At 32.4% G+C, this 20,947-nt stretch overlaps 1 protein-coding gene across 1 annotated transcript in view; it reads right to left on the bottom strand.

Moving 5' to 3' along the window:
• Nucleotides 1-20,947, bottom strand: part of LOC148625134 (uncharacterized) — a 68,138-nt gene that overhangs the window by 29,895 nt on the left and 17,296 nt on the right. Inside the window, exons 22-60 of the mRNA XM_088568442.1 lie at nt 20,687-20,800; nt 20,251-20,370; nt 19,857-19,970; nt 19,537-19,656; nt 19,035-19,148; nt 17,459-17,572; nt 17,029-17,145; nt 16,244-16,360; nt 15,642-15,755; nt 15,242-15,355; nt 14,740-14,853; nt 14,322-14,435; nt 13,764-13,883; nt 13,395-13,508; nt 12,852-12,971; nt 12,466-12,582; nt 12,099-12,215; nt 11,672-11,791; nt 10,731-10,964; nt 10,239-10,358; nt 9,653-9,772; nt 9,184-9,300; nt 8,699-8,818; nt 7,683-7,910; nt 7,409-7,525; nt 6,986-7,105; nt 6,207-6,326; nt 5,698-5,811; nt 5,316-5,432; nt 4,806-4,919; nt 4,417-4,536; nt 3,886-3,999; nt 3,335-3,448; nt 2,964-3,083; nt 2,565-2,693; nt 2,114-2,227; nt 1,664-1,777; nt 701-928; nt 364-480 (exon numbers count right to left, since the gene is read on the bottom strand). Of these exons, the coding sequence (XP_088424568.1) occupies nt 364-480; nt 701-928; nt 1,664-1,777; nt 2,114-2,227; nt 2,565-2,693; nt 2,964-3,083; nt 3,335-3,448; nt 3,886-3,999; nt 4,417-4,536; nt 4,806-4,919; nt 5,316-5,432; nt 5,698-5,811; nt 6,207-6,326; nt 6,986-7,105; nt 7,409-7,525; nt 7,683-7,910; nt 8,699-8,818; nt 9,184-9,300; nt 9,653-9,772; nt 10,239-10,358; nt 10,731-10,964; nt 11,672-11,791; nt 12,099-12,215; nt 12,466-12,582; nt 12,852-12,971; nt 13,395-13,508; nt 13,764-13,883; nt 14,322-14,435; nt 14,740-14,853; nt 15,242-15,355; nt 15,642-15,755; nt 16,244-16,360; nt 17,029-17,145; nt 17,459-17,572; nt 19,035-19,148; nt 19,537-19,656; nt 19,857-19,970; nt 20,251-20,370; nt 20,687-20,800 (4,905 nt within the window). The remainder of the gene's footprint in view (nt 1-363; nt 481-700; nt 929-1,663; nt 1,778-2,113; nt 2,228-2,564; nt 2,694-2,963; nt 3,084-3,334; nt 3,449-3,885; nt 4,000-4,416; nt 4,537-4,805; nt 4,920-5,315; nt 5,433-5,697; nt 5,812-6,206; nt 6,327-6,985; nt 7,106-7,408; nt 7,526-7,682; nt 7,911-8,698; nt 8,819-9,183; nt 9,301-9,652; nt 9,773-10,238; nt 10,359-10,730; nt 10,965-11,671; nt 11,792-12,098; nt 12,216-12,465; nt 12,583-12,851; nt 12,972-13,394; nt 13,509-13,763; nt 13,884-14,321; nt 14,436-14,739; nt 14,854-15,241; nt 15,356-15,641; nt 15,756-16,243; nt 16,361-17,028; nt 17,146-17,458; nt 17,573-19,034; nt 19,149-19,536; nt 19,657-19,856; nt 19,971-20,250; nt 20,371-20,686; nt 20,801-20,947) is intronic.

Below are 20,947 nucleotides of genomic sequence, written 5' to 3'. Positions count from 1 at the left end.
CCAGTGATCTACCCACTACCATATAACATCACATTATTCTGACCAACACCATGCCCCAGTGATCTCCCCACTGCCATAAAACATCACATTATTCTGACCAACACCATGCCCCAGTGATCTCCCCACTGCCATGTAACACCATGCCCCAGTGCTCTTCCCATGGCCATATAACATCACATTATTCTGATGCTCTATTTTTTTATCAGGATACTTTCCTACAAGAACTTCCCATATTATCAAATACAAATGTGATGCTATAATGTTAAGATGCAAGATGCTTTATTGAAATTCAGGGGTTACCAGAATAGTATCTGTAAAGCTTAGGGAGAACACTGCACCCATTATACAATACAATGAACTAACCCAGTTCACAATCTGTTCCATACCAGCCAGCTGTACACTGACAACGATAACTTCCCATCATATTAAAGCATGTACCACCATGTCTACATGGCTGGATGGTTAGACATTCATTTACATCTGAAAGTAAACATTCAATATTATTTAGTAAAAAAAAAACATTGTGACTTCATTATCCATAAAATGGAGAGATAACAAAATTAACACATTGAAAAATAAACAAGAGAATGATGCAATGAGAAAAATAATTCAAAATTGATTAAAAACATGTGTAATAACCCTACCATGTCTTTAACTACACATGTATAATTAACTGTCAGTTAATATCAACTTTACTAACCAATTTCACAAAAGTCTCCAGTGTATCCAAGAGGACAGTTACACTGGTATGACCCATCCAAGTTAGTACAAGTTCCACCATTGTAACAGGTAATCTGTAGGCACTCATCCAGGTCAGCCTCACAGTTTTTACCAGTCCATTGTTGAGGGCAAATACACTCATAATTGCCTTGTAGATTCCTACAAGTACCTCCATGTAAACATGGGTTGTTTAGGCACTCATTTTTATCTGAAAAAAAAACAGAGAAAATGAAACCATTCTTTTCATATAGAAGTAACATTTGACTAGATTTGTAATTATAATATGACTAGTTTAGCATTCAGTGTGTTCTATATACTTCAAATTATTTTCAATAACTTTAACAACACATACATCTTGAGCTTTTAAATTTTTTATAACATAATAATTCTCTTGAAATTCTTCCATATGGAATTAAAAAAGTCCACAAAGTTATGAACAATGCATATGCATGGAAAAGATGCCATTAGGTCAAAACTGTAAACAAACTCATATAAATCCTCTACGTCAGGGGAAGTAACCACTTACCAACATCACAGTTCTGTCCCTGCCATCCATCCAGCCAGTTACTTACCAACATCACAGTTCTGTCCCTGCCATCCATCCAGCCAGTTACTTACCAACATCACAGTTCAGTCCCTGCCATCCATCCAGCCAGTTACTTACCAACATCACAGTTCTGTCCCTGCCATCCATCCGACAGTTACTTACCGACATCACAGTTCTGTCCCTGCCATCCATCCAGACAGTTACTTACCGACATCACAGTTCTGTCCCTGCCATCCATCCAGACAGTTACTTACCGACATCACAGTTCTGTCCCTGCCATCCATCCATCCAGACAGTTACTTACTGACGTCACAGTTCTGTCCCTGCCATCCATCCAGACAGTTACTTACCAACATCACAGTTCAGTCCCTGCCATCCATCCAGCCAGTTACTTACCAACATCACAGTTCAGTCCCTGCCATCCATCCAGACAGCTACACATGTATGAACCAATCAGGTTGTTACAAGTTCCTGAGTTCTTACAGGGATTTCTGGAGCACTCATTAAAGTCTATAAAACATTTTGAAAATAATAATATAATATTAATAATCAATTAAAGAAAAGTGATCAATGGGTAGTTTTGTTTATATTAAAACTGAAAATATCAAAATTTAAAAACACATACATTTCATAATAATATTCAATTTTAAAAAATCTTCATAGATCCATTTTTTGCATTTTTCCCTGTTAACATCATAAAAAGCATTTTTCTAGTATGAATGTTCAAAGGATATATTAAAAACTGACAAATACTGGGATTATGTTTTGGAATTTGTGAGTAAGTCATTAGTGTATATTCTCTGTATATGTATTGAAATGTGAGATGTTTAGATGGGAAATGTTTACCCTGTCCACAAAGAGGTCCAGTCCATTCTGGAGGGCAAATACATTGGAATCCTCCTTCAGTGTTAACACAAGTACCAGAGTTCATACATGGATTGCTACTACATTCATTAGTATCTGTTCACAAAAAAAAAAAAAAAGATTTGATATATTTTCCATACATGAACCATATTAAACATACATGTATCATAGGAATTAACTGACTAAAGACAGTATCTCTTACAGATCAATCAGTACAAACAAATTAATAGTATCAGTATGATTTTTTCAATGTATTTGTGTTCATTTTTACCTCAAATTACCATAATTTCTTCAATACCTAAAAAGTCGGCTTTTTGTGTTGAAAACTGTGAATACGTGTATATATATTTGTAACTACAAGGAAAATATATCCAGTTATTTAAAACATTTTTTTCTTAAGAAACAAATTAGCAAAATCCAAAATTCAACAAACCATTATTGCAGTAAGGTCCAGCCCATTGGTGAGGACAGATGCACTCAAAATATCCTTGAGTGGGATGAAGGTCTACACAAGTGCCACCATTGAAGCATGGGTTCGTTCCTTCTACACACTCATCAATCACTTAAATAAAAAAAGGACATTCTAATTTAAACCCATATTATTTTCTACAAACAACAAATTTATCATATTGTTAAAGAACCTATGTTCATTGTTTGCTATAGCACATCAAACCAATGATTCAAATTGCTAATATACTGTAAAAGACCACTTGTTTGTCTTCATTTGTCATAAATCTCCACCACATATTGCAGATAAGGTCTTTAAGTATTTTACATGTATAAAAATATAATGTACACTTCTGAACAATGTATATAAATGATGAATACTCACATCCTGCACACTCTGGCCCATTGTATCCCTGGCCACATTTACAGGTGAACCCTCCTGGTGTGTCGTCACAAATACCTCCATTCTGACAAACAGGAGGAACTTGGAGGCATTCATTTATATCTAAAATTTAAATATGTTTATTTTTAAAATACAATACAAAATACATGTACAAACTTGTGTAGACCAAACCCTGATACTGGAAACTTTGTTTCCCACAGAAATCTTTTAAAGTCCCTTTATTTACATCTCAATGTATTTTGTACTTGAGTTAATTGAACATCCTCCTAAACCATACAAGCAATCCAAAAAGGGATTCAAATATATCTCAATATTGTGTTGGTTTTTGCGAAAGATAAAAATATTAAACTTACTGACACCACAGTATTGCCCTGTCCATCCAGGTAGACAATTACACCTGTAGGATCCTAGTACACTAGTACATGTACCTCCGTTAACACAGGTTATCTGGTTACACATATCAACATCTGAAATATACATAGTCTTATCAATTCATTCAAGAATTTTAAACACAATCTGAAAAAATGACACAAGCATATCTCTTGTATAAGTACCTAAAAATATCCCTACATAATTTTATACTCTACAGCCAGTCTACATTTAATCTTTTTTTTTCATTCAAGATTCCTTTACAAGCAATTTAATTTAGAATTTTCATTTTAAATTTAGGCTTTTCATTTATCTATTTTTTTTTTCATTAAGAAAAGATCAGAATTTTGGTTAAAGACAACAAATAACCTAAATCCTAAATCAGTAAATACTGTAAATCACTTTGCTAACAGGTATCAGTTCTCAAATTATAAACTGTTCCATTGTTAAAGGAATTATTTGCAATTTTATTTTTTTTTTAATCTTTTGTCAAGTGTAAAAAGTGCTTCATAAAAATCAACTAGGTTGATGGTACCTAGTTCACAATGTTTTCCTGTCCACCCTGTACCACAGATACACTGGTACGATCCTGCTGTGTTCACACAGGTACTGTTGTTGACACATGGATTCTGTAGACATTCATTTCGATCTGTGTAAACATATAAAAGCAATTTTTGAAAGACAAACTAAAAAAATAGTTAAAAAAAGGTAGACAAAATAAAAACAATGCACTGACTGTTTATAGAGGTCAACTTCTCACTTCAACTATCCAACTAAAATTGTATTGATCATAAACAACCAAAGAACAGTAACAGGACTTTATCTTAGAAAATCTTACCTTTATATGCTTAAAAATTCTATTTTTGTCACGACTAAGTCAAACTATTTGTCTACTGCAAAATTGTACTCCTTCTTGGTTTGACAATTTTCATGGTTTAAAATTAATCAATGATATAGTTATCCACTGAAATTTAAAATTTCTACTAAAAAAAACTATACTTTTAAAAAAAGTCTGCTTTCTTTACACCCTACACAGAACCAACATTTTATGCCATTTTCAACCTACCAGTTTCACAGTTATCTCCAAACCATCCTGGATCACAATCACATCTATAGGATCCTGGTAAATCTGTACAGTTACCCTGCTTGTTACAGATCTCTATGTTAATCAAGCATTCCAATATATCTAAAAAGAAAGGAAGTCTGAACTTGTTAAAAATACCTTTGTTGGGTGCTTCCTACTGACTTTTATAGGCAGAGGTAAAGTCTGATACACCTTTACTGCTTTGTGCAAATTAGATACCTGTATTTTTTTGTCAAAATTATTGGGTTTATAGGTCAAGTGTTCCTCTATATTTCTTTTGGACATTAAAAGGATGATGGGTTATTATATAATAACATAAGAGGAGCACTATACACCACAATAAGGTATAGAAATCTTTATAAATTCCGTACCAGTTGCACAAGTCTGACCCTGCCAACCATCAGTACATATACACTCATAATATCCTGGTCGATCTATACACTGTGCACCATTAAGACATGGCATGGAGGAACACTCGTCATACTCTGCAAAAAAATACACACAAAATTCATATATCAAACATAGATTGATTGATTGATTCATCAATTGTGGTTAAGACCATTTTTAACAATACGTTTTTACCCATACTATTTTGGAGGTTGGCTGTAATGTTTGGAGGACTAAGGATGCCTGAGATAAACAAATTAACACAATATAGAGGAAACAGCCTCCATAGAAAAAAATGTAACAGATTAAACATGTAATATCAAATGACTTATGCATTCTGCAAATGTCTTGTGCTTTTCAAATCAAGAGATGATAAAGCATGAAGATTGTTTCATAGTTTTGTGAAGTTTATAGCTGAAAAACTAGAATTTGTGTAGCATTAAGACATTTCCAATGACCAGAGTTTTTCTGTTTAATGTTTGAAGGGAGCTCACCAAATTCACAGTTTGGACCATAGAATCCTTTGTCACAGGTACAGACATAAGACCCTGGTGTGTTGGTACATGTAGCTCCATTTAGACATGGTCTGTCCAGCATACACTCATCACGATCTTTAATAAAAAATGATTGAAAGTAATATATACATGTAGAATATTTAAAAAACTAACTTTTTCCCTTGTAAAGTGAGGGTAATAACCTTAGCTCATATATGACAGAATATTTTGCATTAAATCCACTTTTCTTTTCTTTAAAGGAAATAAAAGAAAAGTGAAGTTGTCAACTTAACATTTGCTTTCAGTTCCCATAGTCACGCATTCTCTAATAGAGTACTGTAAATAAATTCCCTTTTCTATAATAAAAATAATAAAGTCTTACCGAACTGACAGCTGTTTCCAGTCCATCCGTCTGTACATTTACATACATATGAACCATTGGTGTTATGACAAATACCACTGTTTAGACAGGTTATCTGTTTACATTCATCTTCATCTTAAAACAGTTTATAAAATCTTAATGCAATGTAAATGCTTGCTTTTTATGAAAATAGTCTTCTTTCAGTAAGATACCAAGCTTATAACAAAACTGAGTACACAATACAATGTACTTGCTCATGTTTTAACTAGCTGATAATGCTCATATTCTTCCAGTCAAGGAGTACACAATGAAACATGTAATCCAGAAAAGTGAATACCATAAACATTATGGCAAACTATGTCACCTGATAGAAATTCTTAGAATAAAACAATTATAAAGGCAATACCACATAAAACATCTGAAAATCTGATTCAATACTACATTTATTATACAACCATTTAAACCATCCAGTACATCTAGATAGACATCAGTATACACTGGACCATTCCATCAGTTGACACCTGACTTACCTACAGTACACTGTGGACCAGTCCAACCTTGAGTACAATCACATCTGTAGGATCCCTCCAACTCAATACATCTTCCACCATTCTTACAGATATCAGGGAACAAGGTACACTCTTTTTTGTCTTAAATAAATTTTCATGCAAATTATGCAGCAATCTTACATTTAAAAGTTGATTATATGAAAGAAATATAAACATTTTAAAGCAAGTGAACACAAATAAGTCTTTTTTTTTTTAATTTCAGAAGTGAATACCATTATGCAACAGTACATGTACAGCTGACAGTATTACTGGCAAAAACTTCTATTCCCCAAACCACTTTACCAAGCAAAAAGTTTTATTTACCAGTACATATAGATTTGACAACTGGCATACCTGTTAAACCTCCAACAAAAACAATAACAATTTAAAAATCTTCCACATAAATATGTTAGATTGGTTTAAATTACTATATTTTCAGTGAAAAGTACAAAATAATTAAATTTTTACGTAAAAGATTTGCTTGTATGAAAAAAATCTCCCACATGAGACAGTGCCAGTGCGAGAGAATCTCTCACATGAACTGTTCCATTGTTTCAAAGGTTAACAGGTATAAACTGGGTATATCTATTTTGTACTTTTGGCTAATAAATGCTACTGTATCTACAACACCTCAGTAAACTGCTATTGCATTAATATTTTGTAACATCATAATTCACTGTCTACAATGGCATCTTCTTTGAACTAAACCAAAAATGTTGTCAAGGCAATATTTTATTATGATAGATCTGGGTATAATTTACCATCAGTGCAGAAAGCACCTTCCCAACCATCAGCACAGAAACAAGTATAACTGCCCATGTTGTTTACACAAGATCCACCATTAAAACATGGATTGTTGGTGGCGAAACATTCATTGATATCTGAAATCAAAATTAATAGTGTAAAAATAGTTCTTTAAAAGAAGTTTCTGCCAAAATTTTAAATGATAAGCATAGAATTACTGCATCAATACTAAAGTTTGAATATTTGTTTTTCTTATCTTTGTCATGGACACTGTTGAGGGAAGATACAAAGAATCAACACTTAAAAAGATTCAACTGTTTATCAAACTGTGATCGAAATAATGAAAGACTAAAAGTAATATTTTGGATATTGATTGAGATTAATTTTATTCAAGTAATGCTGTGAATTAACAGACATTATATTTTTGCAACAAAACATACCAATCTGGCAGTTCTTTCCTTCCCATCCAGGGGCACATCTACATTGGTAGGAGCCAGCAAGGTTCAAACACTGGGCATTGTTCATACATGGAGCATACAATGTACATTCATCTTCATCTGAAAGTACAGTCAATTTATAGTTTAAAATCACATACACATCTTAAAATGCTAAAGGTTTAAATAAACTCTTGCACAAATAAATGTTTTTCTTTTTGATATGAAACTTCATACAAAATCTTAAAATGGACAAAGAAAAGAGTCAATAAAATTTTACCAATGAGACAATTTTCTCCAGTCCATCCAGTAGGACATCTACAATAGTATGCTCCATAGCTGTTTATACATGTGCCATTGTTTCTGCATGGAGAGTTAAGACATTCATCGATATCCACATCACACTGATTTCCAGTCCATCCGGACTTACAGAAACATTTGTACCCTCCTAGTGTGTTCAGACAGGTGCCCTCGTGTAGACAAGGGTTAAATACACAGTCATCAACATCTGAAAAACAATAAAACAGCTGCCCTTATTTCATGTCAAGGCAAAATATATTTCATCTGTATGGCTATTTATATAAGAACAGTTAAGGAGGTAGACCTAGGGTAAGGGAAATAACTCAATGAAATCAGTGATACGTTTGTATTATATTTCACCAAAGCCTACCAAGCTTTCCTTTGAAACAGAATGAAATCCGTCCATGTTACTTTGATACTTACATAAAATTGATGTAAAATGCTGAATACAAACGTTTTTGTAAGAGTTGTGTCCCTTACCCTAAGTCTACCTCCTTAAATAACTCACATGGCAAATATCAAAATATTAACAATTAACCTTCTTGTGTATACTAAAAACAAAGTGGTATATAACACAAGCCTTCAAACTTATAAATTGCAATTTTAATGACACTGGAAGTTATGCTAAAAAAAGGTTGTAATCATTTTATCAAAAGCATCATCATTTAACTAATAAGTATTACATGTTAATAACAGAGATACACATAGACAATGAAGTTGTTTATAGGATTTTTGCATATCTTTTTGTTTATACCAATGCTTTTGACAATAATAACATTTAAAGTAAAAATAAAGTAAAGATTGTTACAAATTATCATGTGTTATCTACCATGTTCTGAAACCACTGACACTGTTGAACTTTGGTTATTTAATAAATGTTAATTGATGTTAATTACACCTATAGTGCTATATAGCAAATACTGTGATAAAATTGATTATTTGAAACATCTGTAGGTTCTATATATATCCTTAAAAATCATGTGAAAAAGTACATACCAACAGCACAGGTGTTACCAGTCCATCCCTGGGGACAGATACATTGGAATGATCCACGGGTATTTAAACAAGTACCACCATTCAAACATGGTGGATTCGCAGACAGACATTCATTCAAATCTGAAAATAAATACATAGTACATTAATTTCCACTTATATCAGATGTACATGAACACATACAATTTTCTGACATATTTTTGACAAAGGTAAATAATATACATTTATTGATGAACAATGTAATGTTAAATGGCCCCTTTGTATTGAACTGTTGGAGGATATTGCCCTTATAAAAACAATGAACTCTATTTACAATAGTTATTGTTCAGTAGTTTGTTATTGCACCAAATCAATGTAGGGAAAAGAACAGTTTCAAAAATATATAGGTCATGAAATTAGTTTTTAAAGTTTTCAACATTCTTAATTATATTACAACATAACAATATGATTAAGAAGACTATTCACTTCATTTTTACTAGACCATTTACCTGTTTCACAATCTTTGCCAGTCCAGCCTGGGGGACACATACAGACATATGATCCCTCAATGTTGCTACAGGTACCCCCATTTCTACATGGTCTGTATAATGTACACTCATTGGTATCTGTTACAAAACAATAGACATACAGTTGAACACTAACTAAAACTTAACTCTACAACATTACCAAATATTTGTGTAATGTCAATATCTCTGAATAACTGAAACATTTTTTGTGTATTTTAACCTCCACTCTTCTTTTAAACAACATTTTGGTAACAAAATACTTAAATTAATTTCTCCATTTTTTACCTTCAAAATTAAATCATGATTTATTCATTGTATGAAACATGAATATCAAGAGCTGTGGTTCCATGTGTGTTTTTCGTTCTGTATAAACTATAAATATATAACTATAATTTAAAAAGTACAATTAATCATGTTGTTTTCCTATTTTAAAAACAAAAGTTGTCCATACCAAATTCACAGCTATCTCCTGTCCATGCTAGGGGGCACTGACAGACATATCCTCCATCTGTATTAATACAGGTTCCTCCATGTAAACAGACACTGACAGCCATAGAACACTCATCCACATCTGAATTTTAAATTTCATATTTCTTACGTTTTTCTTTGATGAATAAAAATAAACTGTAATTCATTTAATTAAAATGAAGAAGCTGAAATCGGGTAGGTTTTTTTTCTGTTGACAGTAACCTTTCAACAGATTTTTTTCCACAACAAACTGGAAAACAATGAGCAATGGTTACTATCCCACTCCCCCATTTTATAACATGAACCTTTTGACCACTAAATTTATTTGGATCAAAATCTAAAATAAAAGCTGCACAATGGAAACATGTAATGAATATTCTGTAAAAATTGAATTAAATTTCATTCAGTCATGTGGGAGGAGTAACAGATAAGAGATGGATATCCCTCTGCTTAACGTAAGGAATCATAGATGGAAAGAAGGACACTCTTATCATTATATAATATATAGGTGCAAGTGGGGGTATAAATATCAAGGAATGTCAAAGACTAGCATATGAATGTGTTCTTACCATCAGCACAGATTGGTCCTTGATAGCCATGTTTACATTGACAGGTATAGGATCCTAAGGTGTTGAAACAGGCTCCACCATTCAGACAGGGGAATGCCATAGCCTTACATTCATCGACATCTAAAAAATCATTTTATTCTAAGTGTAAAATTTACAGCACATAAATTCATTTAAACATCTAAATGCATCTATTAATTCATTTAGATAATAAATCCACTATGAACATAATTCTTCAATGTATGAAAATAGGAAACCTACAATTTAAGCAACAACTATCTTTCATGTTTTAATCAAATGCAAACCATCAAGATTTTTTAATTCTATTAAGTTTCTATTGTAATCACTCTTCACTGTATTTTTTTGTATCAAATAATTTTTTTCTCTCTCTAAAATAGGCTCAAACATTCATGTTTGCAAGTTTTATTCGCTTTTCCCAAAGTATGTATACATGTACATTCAAAATATTTAGCCGATTAGTCTGTAGATTCTCACCAATGTTACAATTCTTTCCACTCCAGGCAAAAGGACACTGGCAGAAGTAAGACCCCACTCTGTTGATACATGTAGCACCATTCATACAGGGGTTGACATTAGATGTACATTCATCGATGTCAACCTGGCAGTATTGACCAGTGACACCTTGTGGACAGAGACAATTAAATCCAGTGTCAGTATCTACACAGGTGCCTCCATTGAAGCAAGGTCTGGACAGACACTCATCAATGCCTGGAACACAAATGGAAAAATTGAACTGACAAAACAAAACAAAGATTAAATAATTAAGACAAGTTGGTTGAGTTTTATTTACTAAGAACCCAGAAAAAGTCCTAAACTTTTCAGTGGGTCAAAATTTTGTAAGTTCAGAATTTAAAATTAAACCATATTGTGTCACTTATATTCTTAAATAACATGTTTGCAAATTTAAATTAATGGGTTGAAAATATTTAAATTCTTATTGTGCAATAAAAAGAAACATTCAAATGAGCTGGCCACTTTATAAAAACAAGTATTATTGCTAATTTTGGAGGATTCTGTCAAGTAAACAAATTCACAAGTATCAAATTTTGCAAATTAAAAAAATGACAGCCCTTATATTGTGTTAAAAATCAATTTCACAGGTACTATTTTTCACGCTTTTATGTTCCCTGCAAAAATAGCAATTAGTATTCTGTGAAAATTAATACTTTTACAGTATGTTCTTCCTTAGAATTTACTGTGAAAGTACTTACATTTGTGGGTATCAATTTTCGTGGCTTAGGGGAAAAGCACCAGTTTGTGGATTTTTTAATTCGTGGTTTTGATGATGCTGTCATAGAATTTAAAGTGAATAATCCTTTTAATTGGGAATCAAATTTTGTGGTTTACCTTACCAACAAAATACACAAAAAATTGGTACTCCACAAACAATAGTACTTTCACAGTAAACAACTCACCAATTTCACAATTTTTGCCAGATCTTCCTGGTGGACAGTCACAGTAGTAACCACCAAAGGTTTCAGTACACATACCACCATACTGACAGATAGCTGGTACCTCTTTACATTCTAAGTGGTCTACAAACGAAGTTCAAAATTAATACTAACAAAGAGAACTGACATTAATAACAAAATTGAAAATATTTTTGCCTAATGAATAAATTAAAATCCATTATTTAAGTTAAATTTTGGTAAAGGCTGATTTTTTTGTCTTTTTCATTTTGTTTAATTTGTACTTTAAATGATGAACAACAATGTTGAATGTGTTACTCAAAGTTTAGTTACATTAAATGGCATGCCCTTATTTGGCCCTTTAGGATTGGATCTGATTTCAAAGATATAAACAAATTTTGTGTTACAAGTATAGACAAATACCAATACAAACCATCACTACATGTAACCCCAATAAATCCTGGTGGACATTCACATTTAAATGAGCCATTAACATTGATACATGTAGCTCCATTGACACATGGGTTGTTTGTTCCACATTCATTGAAATCTGAAATAGAAAGTAGCAAAAACTTATCATGGTTATGTAAACTATCTGAGGAAGTTCTATGCTATACATATACCAGTATCAAAAGTTAATGGATAATTCATCAAAGGAAAAAACACTTAACTACAAGACTTTTCCTAAAGGACTTTATAATGACATGAATATACAGTTGTACATTCATGTATAACATGGATTATTTCTATGATTACAAGTATCTGAAATTCTTGATATCCATGGTAACCCTGATACCTACCAGTACCACAGTATTGTCCAGTCCATCCCTGGGCACACTGACATGTGAAGGATCCTGGATTATTAAGGCACGTACCACCATTCAAACATATGATTCCACTCTCACATTCATTAACATCTGAAAAATACAACAAATATTCTCACATATATATAAAAATGTGTGCTGCACAATGTAATTCAGTTGATTTAAGTTTATAGAGATGTACTACATTAATTTATCCCAAATGAAATATTTTATATCCCTAGCCAGTTCAACAGAAGAAGTTAATTCATACCACCTTTATTTTAAAAATACAAATCTTTGGAATCATTCGTTTGCCTAATATTGTTAAAACTAACTGGTCAGAATAGTTCAAAAACTTACAAATATTATGCAACCTAACTTACCTCTGTTACAAAGTGGACCTTTCCACCCAGGTGGACAGGTACAAAGGAACGATCCAAATGTATTGGTACATGTACCTCCATTGTAACATACTGGTGTAACTCTCAGACATTCATTTTCATCTGAAAAATTATTAAAGATAACTGAATATAACTAAATCAAGAGAAATAACTCATCGTAAATATAAAAAAGCAATTTACATGTAAATCTACTCCATTGTACTATAGAGCATGATGCACTTGACAAAATTCATAACCATACCAGGTTTTGATCAAACACGAAACCTAATTTTACTGCTAGTACAAATAAAGCTATGGAAAATATAAATATCTAATAAATGATTGTTTCTATAGCTGACAAAGTAGAAAAAAGATGCTTTCTATTGACCTCATAATTCCCCCATCCACATTATTTGGCTAGTCCAGCCTCAACTTGTATGGAAAGAGGCTTAATGAAACTTACCTCCACCACAATCTTTCCCGGCCCAGCCCTGTGGACAGATACATGTGTAGGATCCATCAGTGTTTATACATGATGAAACTTACCTCCACCACAATCTTTCCCAGCCCAGCCCTGTGGACAGATACATGTGTAGGATCCATCAGTGTTTATACATGTACCATTGTTGATGCATGGATTGGTTAGACATTCATTCTTATCTATGAAGATAAAAAATGTGATAAGATCAAGATACATTTACATGTATACTGTTATGTCAATGTTTATAAATATGGATCTTCAATGAACTTACAGAAACTGATAAAATGTAAACAAAAAGTTCTTGAACTGGTCGATGTTGCCAAAATATGTATTAACTGAAGATATACAGTAAAATTAATAATCAATTCATGATCTTTCTAAAGTAATATGTCATATATCTAGTTGAATCTAATTCTTTCATATAAGAAACATACCATCACCACAGAATGGTCCACCACGTCCAGGAGGACAAATACAGTTATATCCTCCCAGAATGTTGACACATGTAGCTCCATTTAGACAGGGGTTAGTAAGGGCTGCACATTCATCCCGATCTACAAGTTGGAAAAACAATATTTTTTTAGTAATTTGCTACAGAGAAAAATTATGTGGTATATAACAATAAAGTGCACAACTTACCAACTGAAATACAGTTTCCATTTTTAGACAATTTGGTAAGTTTACAAGAGTAAAATAGTACACCCTCTCCTTCAGATAACTACTTTGAGTGAAAGCCACAGACGTAAATATATTAAAAACTTCAGTACCAATAGAAAATGATGAGTTAAGCTAACTGCTGAAAGTAGTATTATCAAATTAATTTGAAAACAGCAAATACACTTTGTAAAAAGTCACAGAATTCTTCAAACAAATTAAGAGCCTATATCAATAAACCTATGTCATGGTAATGGACAAATAGGTCACCCAACTGGTACCAGGTCCATTTCTACCATGTACTGTTTAAACCTCAATATTTATTTTTAATAACCTACCAACAGTACAGTTCTGACCAGTCCATCCATCTGTACATATACAGTTATACGATCCTGGAGTGTTGAAACAGTTGGCACCATTCTTACATGGGTTCAAATCACATTCATTTCGTTCTGGAAAATGAAACAAGCAATTATTTTTCATATCAAATTTTTAAAGAATTTAGACATTTTAACCTTAAAAGAATCCCAACTTCACAGTTTTCTTACTCTACTACTTCACCTTAAAATTGGTAAGGCACTAGTTTAACGCAATGGAAAAATGATAAAACTATTATTCTCCAAATATTTTAAATCTCTAATAAGATACAATGTATACATGAATAAAACTTGATATGTAGATCAATGAAGATTATACAAATTCATAACTATCAAAAAAAAAATTTTTTCATAATGCATATACAGCACAAAACCATACCAATTTCACAGTTCTTTCCATAATAACCAGGTCGACATAGACACTCGTAGAATCCTGGTCTGTTGATACAAGATCCCCCATTTTGACAAGGCATGCTCAGACACTCATTGAAATCTGCAAAGACATTGTTGCAAAATACATGAAGTTGGACACATTGTTGTGTAAGGTATACTCCCATTCATACGGGAAATTAATATCAGACAGCAACAAAAATCTCTTACAAAGTATACCCCAACTATAAATAGCTACATACTACTTTAAAATCAATCTTTCCAGTGGAAGCAAAGATTTTTGTGACAAAAATTTTCTCTATCATTCTATTTAGTAATAAACTGACAAGTGCCACAAAACAGGAAGTTGATATTGGCAAACAACCTAAATTCCTTATAAGATATGCCCAATCAATATATAGTCACATTTGAGATTGATCCATCCATTAGGAGACTAAAAAAAGGTTCAGACAAACAGCATGATGCAATTTATATCTAATCCCTGTACTCACCAATGTTACACCTCTCCCCAGTCCAGCCCCGAGGACATGTACACATGTATGATCCTGGTACATTGGTACAGTTAGCATTGTTCTCACAGGGGTTGGTCAAACACTCATCTACATCTGAAACAAATAATGTTAACAATGTCTTATGCCTCAAACATAGCTGTATGTATATATTCTTCATATTTTCACATATGTGAACATTAATGTTTTAATTTCTTTTTCATTAAATATATATTTCTTCATAAAATTTAAAAGAGAGAAAAAACTCATATGAAACAATTGAAATGACTACATGCACATGTAATTAACAATAACTATTTCTGCATACATAACTAGCTTTTATATTTTGATAATAATAATATACTGTCAGAAGTGTGCTTTATTGCTTTTGAAATATACTTACCTATACCACATAATGGACCAGTCAGACCATTTGGACAACTACAGACAAAACTACCCAGGGTGTTAACACAGGTAGAATTCATACCACAGATGTTGGTGATACACTCGTTTTCATCTAAAATGAAAAACTAACGTTATTAAGACTATAAGCATTAAAAGGGAAGAATTCTGTTTCACTTGTGTCTTATCTATTTTGTATCATGTTGATGCAAATACAATATGATTATACAAACTACAGTAAACAGCATCTAAATAAGTCGCCCAAATTATGTGCTTTCCCCAAGACAATGAGGATTTTGTTTCTCTTTAAAAGCCTGTTCACAAAAACAGTTGCATATCTATCATAATTAGAATATTAAGTCATCAGTTTGCATGTTCTCCTTTGTAAATCTTTTAACATAACAATTATAAAAAACAATATCTTAGGAAAACACAAAGCATATTCAATGCAAAAAAATAGTTTATGTGTAGGAAGAAAATACTTAAAACAGCACCCAAATAAATAAAAAAAAATAGAGAAACGACTGTCAAATCTATCCTGCCTGAAGATGATCATAGCATAACAATATTTAATTCAAGTTTAACAAAATGAAAACAACTAACCAATTTGACAGTTAATTCCTGTCCACCCAGGCAAACAAGAACACTGATAGGACCCAATTAAATCTGTACAGCTGGCACCATTCTGACATGGCATTCTCTCTGCACACAGTGACGTAGCTGTAATATACAACAAAACATTTTAGTTAACAATAGCAAATTAACACGGAAATGGTATGTCATGTTAGTGATGGACTAAAACAGAAAGATAAATTGTAAAGGACAACCAATGTAAAGAATAATATCATTCCAACTTCATTAGAGTCCTGATTAAATTTTATGAAAATGATAAACATCCATTTAATTGACAGTATTCTCAGATCTACAGAATTTTTAAGTATGTCACAGAATCTAGTGATATTTCTTTTTTTTATCAAATAAAAATTACAGGTCCCATGGTGAGTGCCCCCTATCCCAAGTCAGGAGAAAAGGTACAGTAGTAATGACCTATGGAATTGGTACTAATACTTACTGGTTCCACAGTGAATGCCTCCCCAGCTAGGAGGAGAGGTACAGTAGTAATGACCTATGGCATTGGTACTAATACTTACTGGTTCCACAGTGAATGCCTCCCCAGCTAGGAGGAGAGGTACAGTAGTAATGACCTATGGCATTGGTACTAATACTTACTGGTTCCACAGTGAATGCCTCCCCAGCTAGGAGGAGAGGTACAGTAGTAATGACCTATGGAATTGGTATTAATACTTACTGGTTCCACAGTGAATGCCTCCCCAGCCAGGAGGACAGGTACAGTAGTAATGACCTATGGAATTGGTATTAATACTTACTGGTTCCACAGTGAATGCCTCCCCAGCCAGGAAGACAGGTACAGTAGTAACTGCCTACAGTATTGGTACAAGAAGCACCATTCAGACATGGATTGTTAATCAAACACTCATCTGGATCTGAAAAAATACAAATAAATACTCAATTCGAGCATAAAACACATTGTACTGTAATGGTCAGTATCATAATAAAATTATTACTGAAGGACAAGTTGACAAGTGAAGTTAACTCATTTAAGCAAAAAATACCAATATCAGCTATCAACATTTTCTGTAGCCTAAAATATTTTTCAAATTAATATTTTTTTCAACCCCAGTAAAAATTTAATTTTACCAGAACTTAGCCTGCCAGTTTTCTATTAATAAAGCCTTTAGTCTCATAATATTTATTTATACAAACCATGTATTTTTCTGGTCCCCTATATAAACTTACCAACAGTACATTGGGGTCCAGTAAATCCAGGGGTACAGGTACAATAATAGGATCCCAGGGTTTCATAACATGTGGCACCATTTTGACAAGGAGCAGTTGCACATTCTTTCTTATCTGAAAATCAACAAAGACAAAACATTTGTAAAGGGTTTTTTTTATAAATAATATCTCGTCAATAGGGGTTCAAATGTACAAATCTATAGTGTACTATCTCAGATTTATATCAGATTATTACATCAGACTATTTATCCTATTTATCAAAATTTGCAGTATTATAAATTTCAAAATATCTAAAATCACTATGTCTAATTGATAGATTTGGCTTCTTATTTTAATAGTTTTGGTTCTGAGTACTTCTTGTATACAATTTATTTTTGGATTTAGATCTTCCTATATATTTGATTTTAATGCTGCTGATGAGAGGTTACTCCTTGAAATGCATGTACAGTATATCGAAATTTGAAATTTATATAATTCGTATTTTTATATACATAATATTCCATATTGTAAACATAACTTTGTAAGACTATTTGAGATAAGTTTCAATTCATACAAAACAGGCATTTCTTCTCGAAAAAAGTCAATGTTAGTTTCAGTGTCAGACAAAGGTAACTAACATAATCATCAAGGTAATGAAGATAGGTGTATAAAGTTAATGTTAGTTTAAGTGTCAGACAAGATAACTAACATAATCATCAAGGTAATGAAGGTAGGTGTAGAAAGTCAATGTTAGTTTCAGTGTCAGACAAAGGTAACTAACATAATCATCAAGGTAATGAAGGTAGGTGTAGAAAGTCAATGTTAGTTTAAGTGTCAGACAAGATAACTAACATAATCATCAAGGTAATGAAGGTAGGTGTAGAAAGTCAGTGTTAGTTTCAGTGTCAGACAAGATAACTAACATAATCATCAAGGTAATGAAGGTAGGTGTAGAAAGTCAATGTTAGTTTCAGTGTCAGACAAAGGTAACTAACATAATCATCAAGGTAATGAAGGTAGGTGTAGAAAGTCAATGTTAGTTTCAGTGTCAGACAAGATAACTAACATAATCATCAAGGTAATGAAGGTAGGTGTAGAAAGTCAATGTTAGTTTCAGTGTCAGACAAAGGTAACTAACATAATCATCAAGGTAATGAAGGTAGGTGTAGAAAGTCAATGTTAGTTTCAGTGTCAGACAAAGGTAACTAACATAATCATCAAGGTAATGAAGGTAGGTGTAGAAAGTCAATGTTAGTTTCAGTGTCAGACAAGATAACTAACATAATCATCAAGGTAATGAAGGTAGGTGTAGAAAGTCAATGTTAGTTTCAGTGTCAGACAAGATAACTAACATAATCATCAAGGTAATGAAGGTAGGTGTAGAAAGTCAATGTTAGTTTCAGTGTCAGACAAGATAACTAACATAATCATCAAGGTAATGAAGATAGGTGTATAAAGTTAATGTTAGTTTCAGTGTCAGACAAGGTAACTAACACATCATTAAAGTAATGAAGGTAGGTGTATATAGTAGTAGAAGAAAAGCTATCTTCCATTGTATAATCTTTAGCAAAAAAATCTGAAAATTTAGACAACAAACCTTCACCACAATGCTTTCCCTCAAAACCAGGTAGACATCGACACTCATAACTTCCTGGCTTGTCAATACAACTTCCATTGTTTAAACATGGGTTCACCAAACAGTCTGGTATATCTGAAAATTAAGTAGGTATTCTCTTCAATGTCCTTGAGACTTTGTAAAAAATATGTTAAATAAAATTGGTTATAGATAAAAATTTACAACACTTTATTAAAAACACTCTTATCTAAATTCTTACAACATGCACTTGCTCCCTTAAGATACATGTATATCAACCAACAGAAAGCTCACTCACTTCATCATGACTTAGTCATTAAACAATATGCTGAAATGTAAGTGGAGAGGCACCAATTTCCAATTGTAATATTTGTTATTATTTGATCAAGGATTTATTCACCAAATCATGCACTTAAAGTAAGTTTACTTTACAATTTAATCACAAAGGTGAATGAAAGATTGGAAGAATTTTTTTTTATATAAAACCCCTGAACATTGAACTTACCAACAGAACAGTTATAGCCTGTCCAGCCAGGGTTACATAGACACTGGTAGGAACCCACAACATTGATACAATTACCATGTCCATTACAGATGTTAGGATACACAAAACACTCATTTATTTCTGAAAATGACAGAAAGTACTTTACAGATTAGAGATATAAATTAGAACAAACACCAAGTTCATTAATTTGCACAAATAAAAACAAATTGTATTCAATTATGAAATACCTAAGTATAGGAAGGGTGGACCATCATGAGGCTATTATAAGTCCCTACATTGCTGGGATAAAATGAGGCAATAGAGTTTTTTTTTATCCTTACCAATTCCACAATTCTTTCCCTCATAACCCGGAGGACATTGGCATTCATAGTCTCCCAACATTTCTCTACACACCCCTCCATTCAGGCAAGGTTTGATAGAGCACTCTTTTACATCTGAAATATAAGAAGAAAAAAATGATAAATCTTCAAATGCATATCTCAATTGGTTTTTTAACATTTTATCTAAATCTTTGAATAGAAATTTAATAAAAAAGATACTTTGGTCTTGTTTATGATTTAAAAAATCAAAATTTCTCATTAAAATCCAATTATTCTAAGTAAATGTCATTTTAACTTTTTCAAAGAGACATACATGTAAATGTATTTGTCTTAAATAGCAGTTGAAATTCTGACACTGAAGTATATGAAACTAGGAATCTAAACTTTGACATACCTGTGGTACAGTTTTGTCCCATCCAGCCCTGTAAACAACGACAATCATACCCTCCCTGTAAATTGATACATGTGCCACCATTGTAACAAATGCCTGGGAATTCCACACATTCCATTACATCTGAAAAATAAATTGAAGCAGATTTTGGTTTGGACTTGAAATGCTAGTTTACTTTTTATTTGACCATTTTGATCCTTCTGTCTCGACTGTGGAAGTACTAAAATTTGTTTTTGAAAAAGTATGAAAAAGATTTTTTGTAATACATTTGTACCACTACGATGTGCAATAATTATTGTAATTGATTCCAATATGAAAAATTCACTCATTACTCATAATATTTTATAACATTTAAATATTGAACATATTTAGAAGGCTAACATTTTATCCATTAGAATGTTTTCAGTGCATACAACAAGATACTCTATATATAACTCACCTCTTTCACAGTAAGTACCCGACCACCCAGGAGGACACTGACAATTAAATGATCCTAGAGTATTTCTACAAGTACCTCCATGCTGGCAAATATTCACCATACATTCATTTAGGTCTGGAAAGAAAGTTAAGCAATTTAATAATAATTATAGTCAATGTTTTCCTTACCTCGTTCTTCTACCTCGGGCTTGACTTTTTATGAGCAACTCGGTGGGTGTTTCTAGAAAAACAGAGGACGCTTACCCTACCAGTGCACCTGGTC

Source organism: Perna viridis, chromosome 2 (genome assembly GCF_037379345.1).
Source record: "Perna viridis isolate PV_CMFRI_1.1 ecotype Kerala chromosome 2, ASM3737934v1, whole genome shotgun sequence".
Lineage (NCBI taxonomy): Eukaryota > Metazoa > Mollusca > Bivalvia > Mytilida > Mytilidae > Perna > Perna viridis.
The sequence above is the reverse complement of the archived record's forward strand: the minus strand, read 5'-3'. Positions and strand labels throughout refer to the sequence as shown.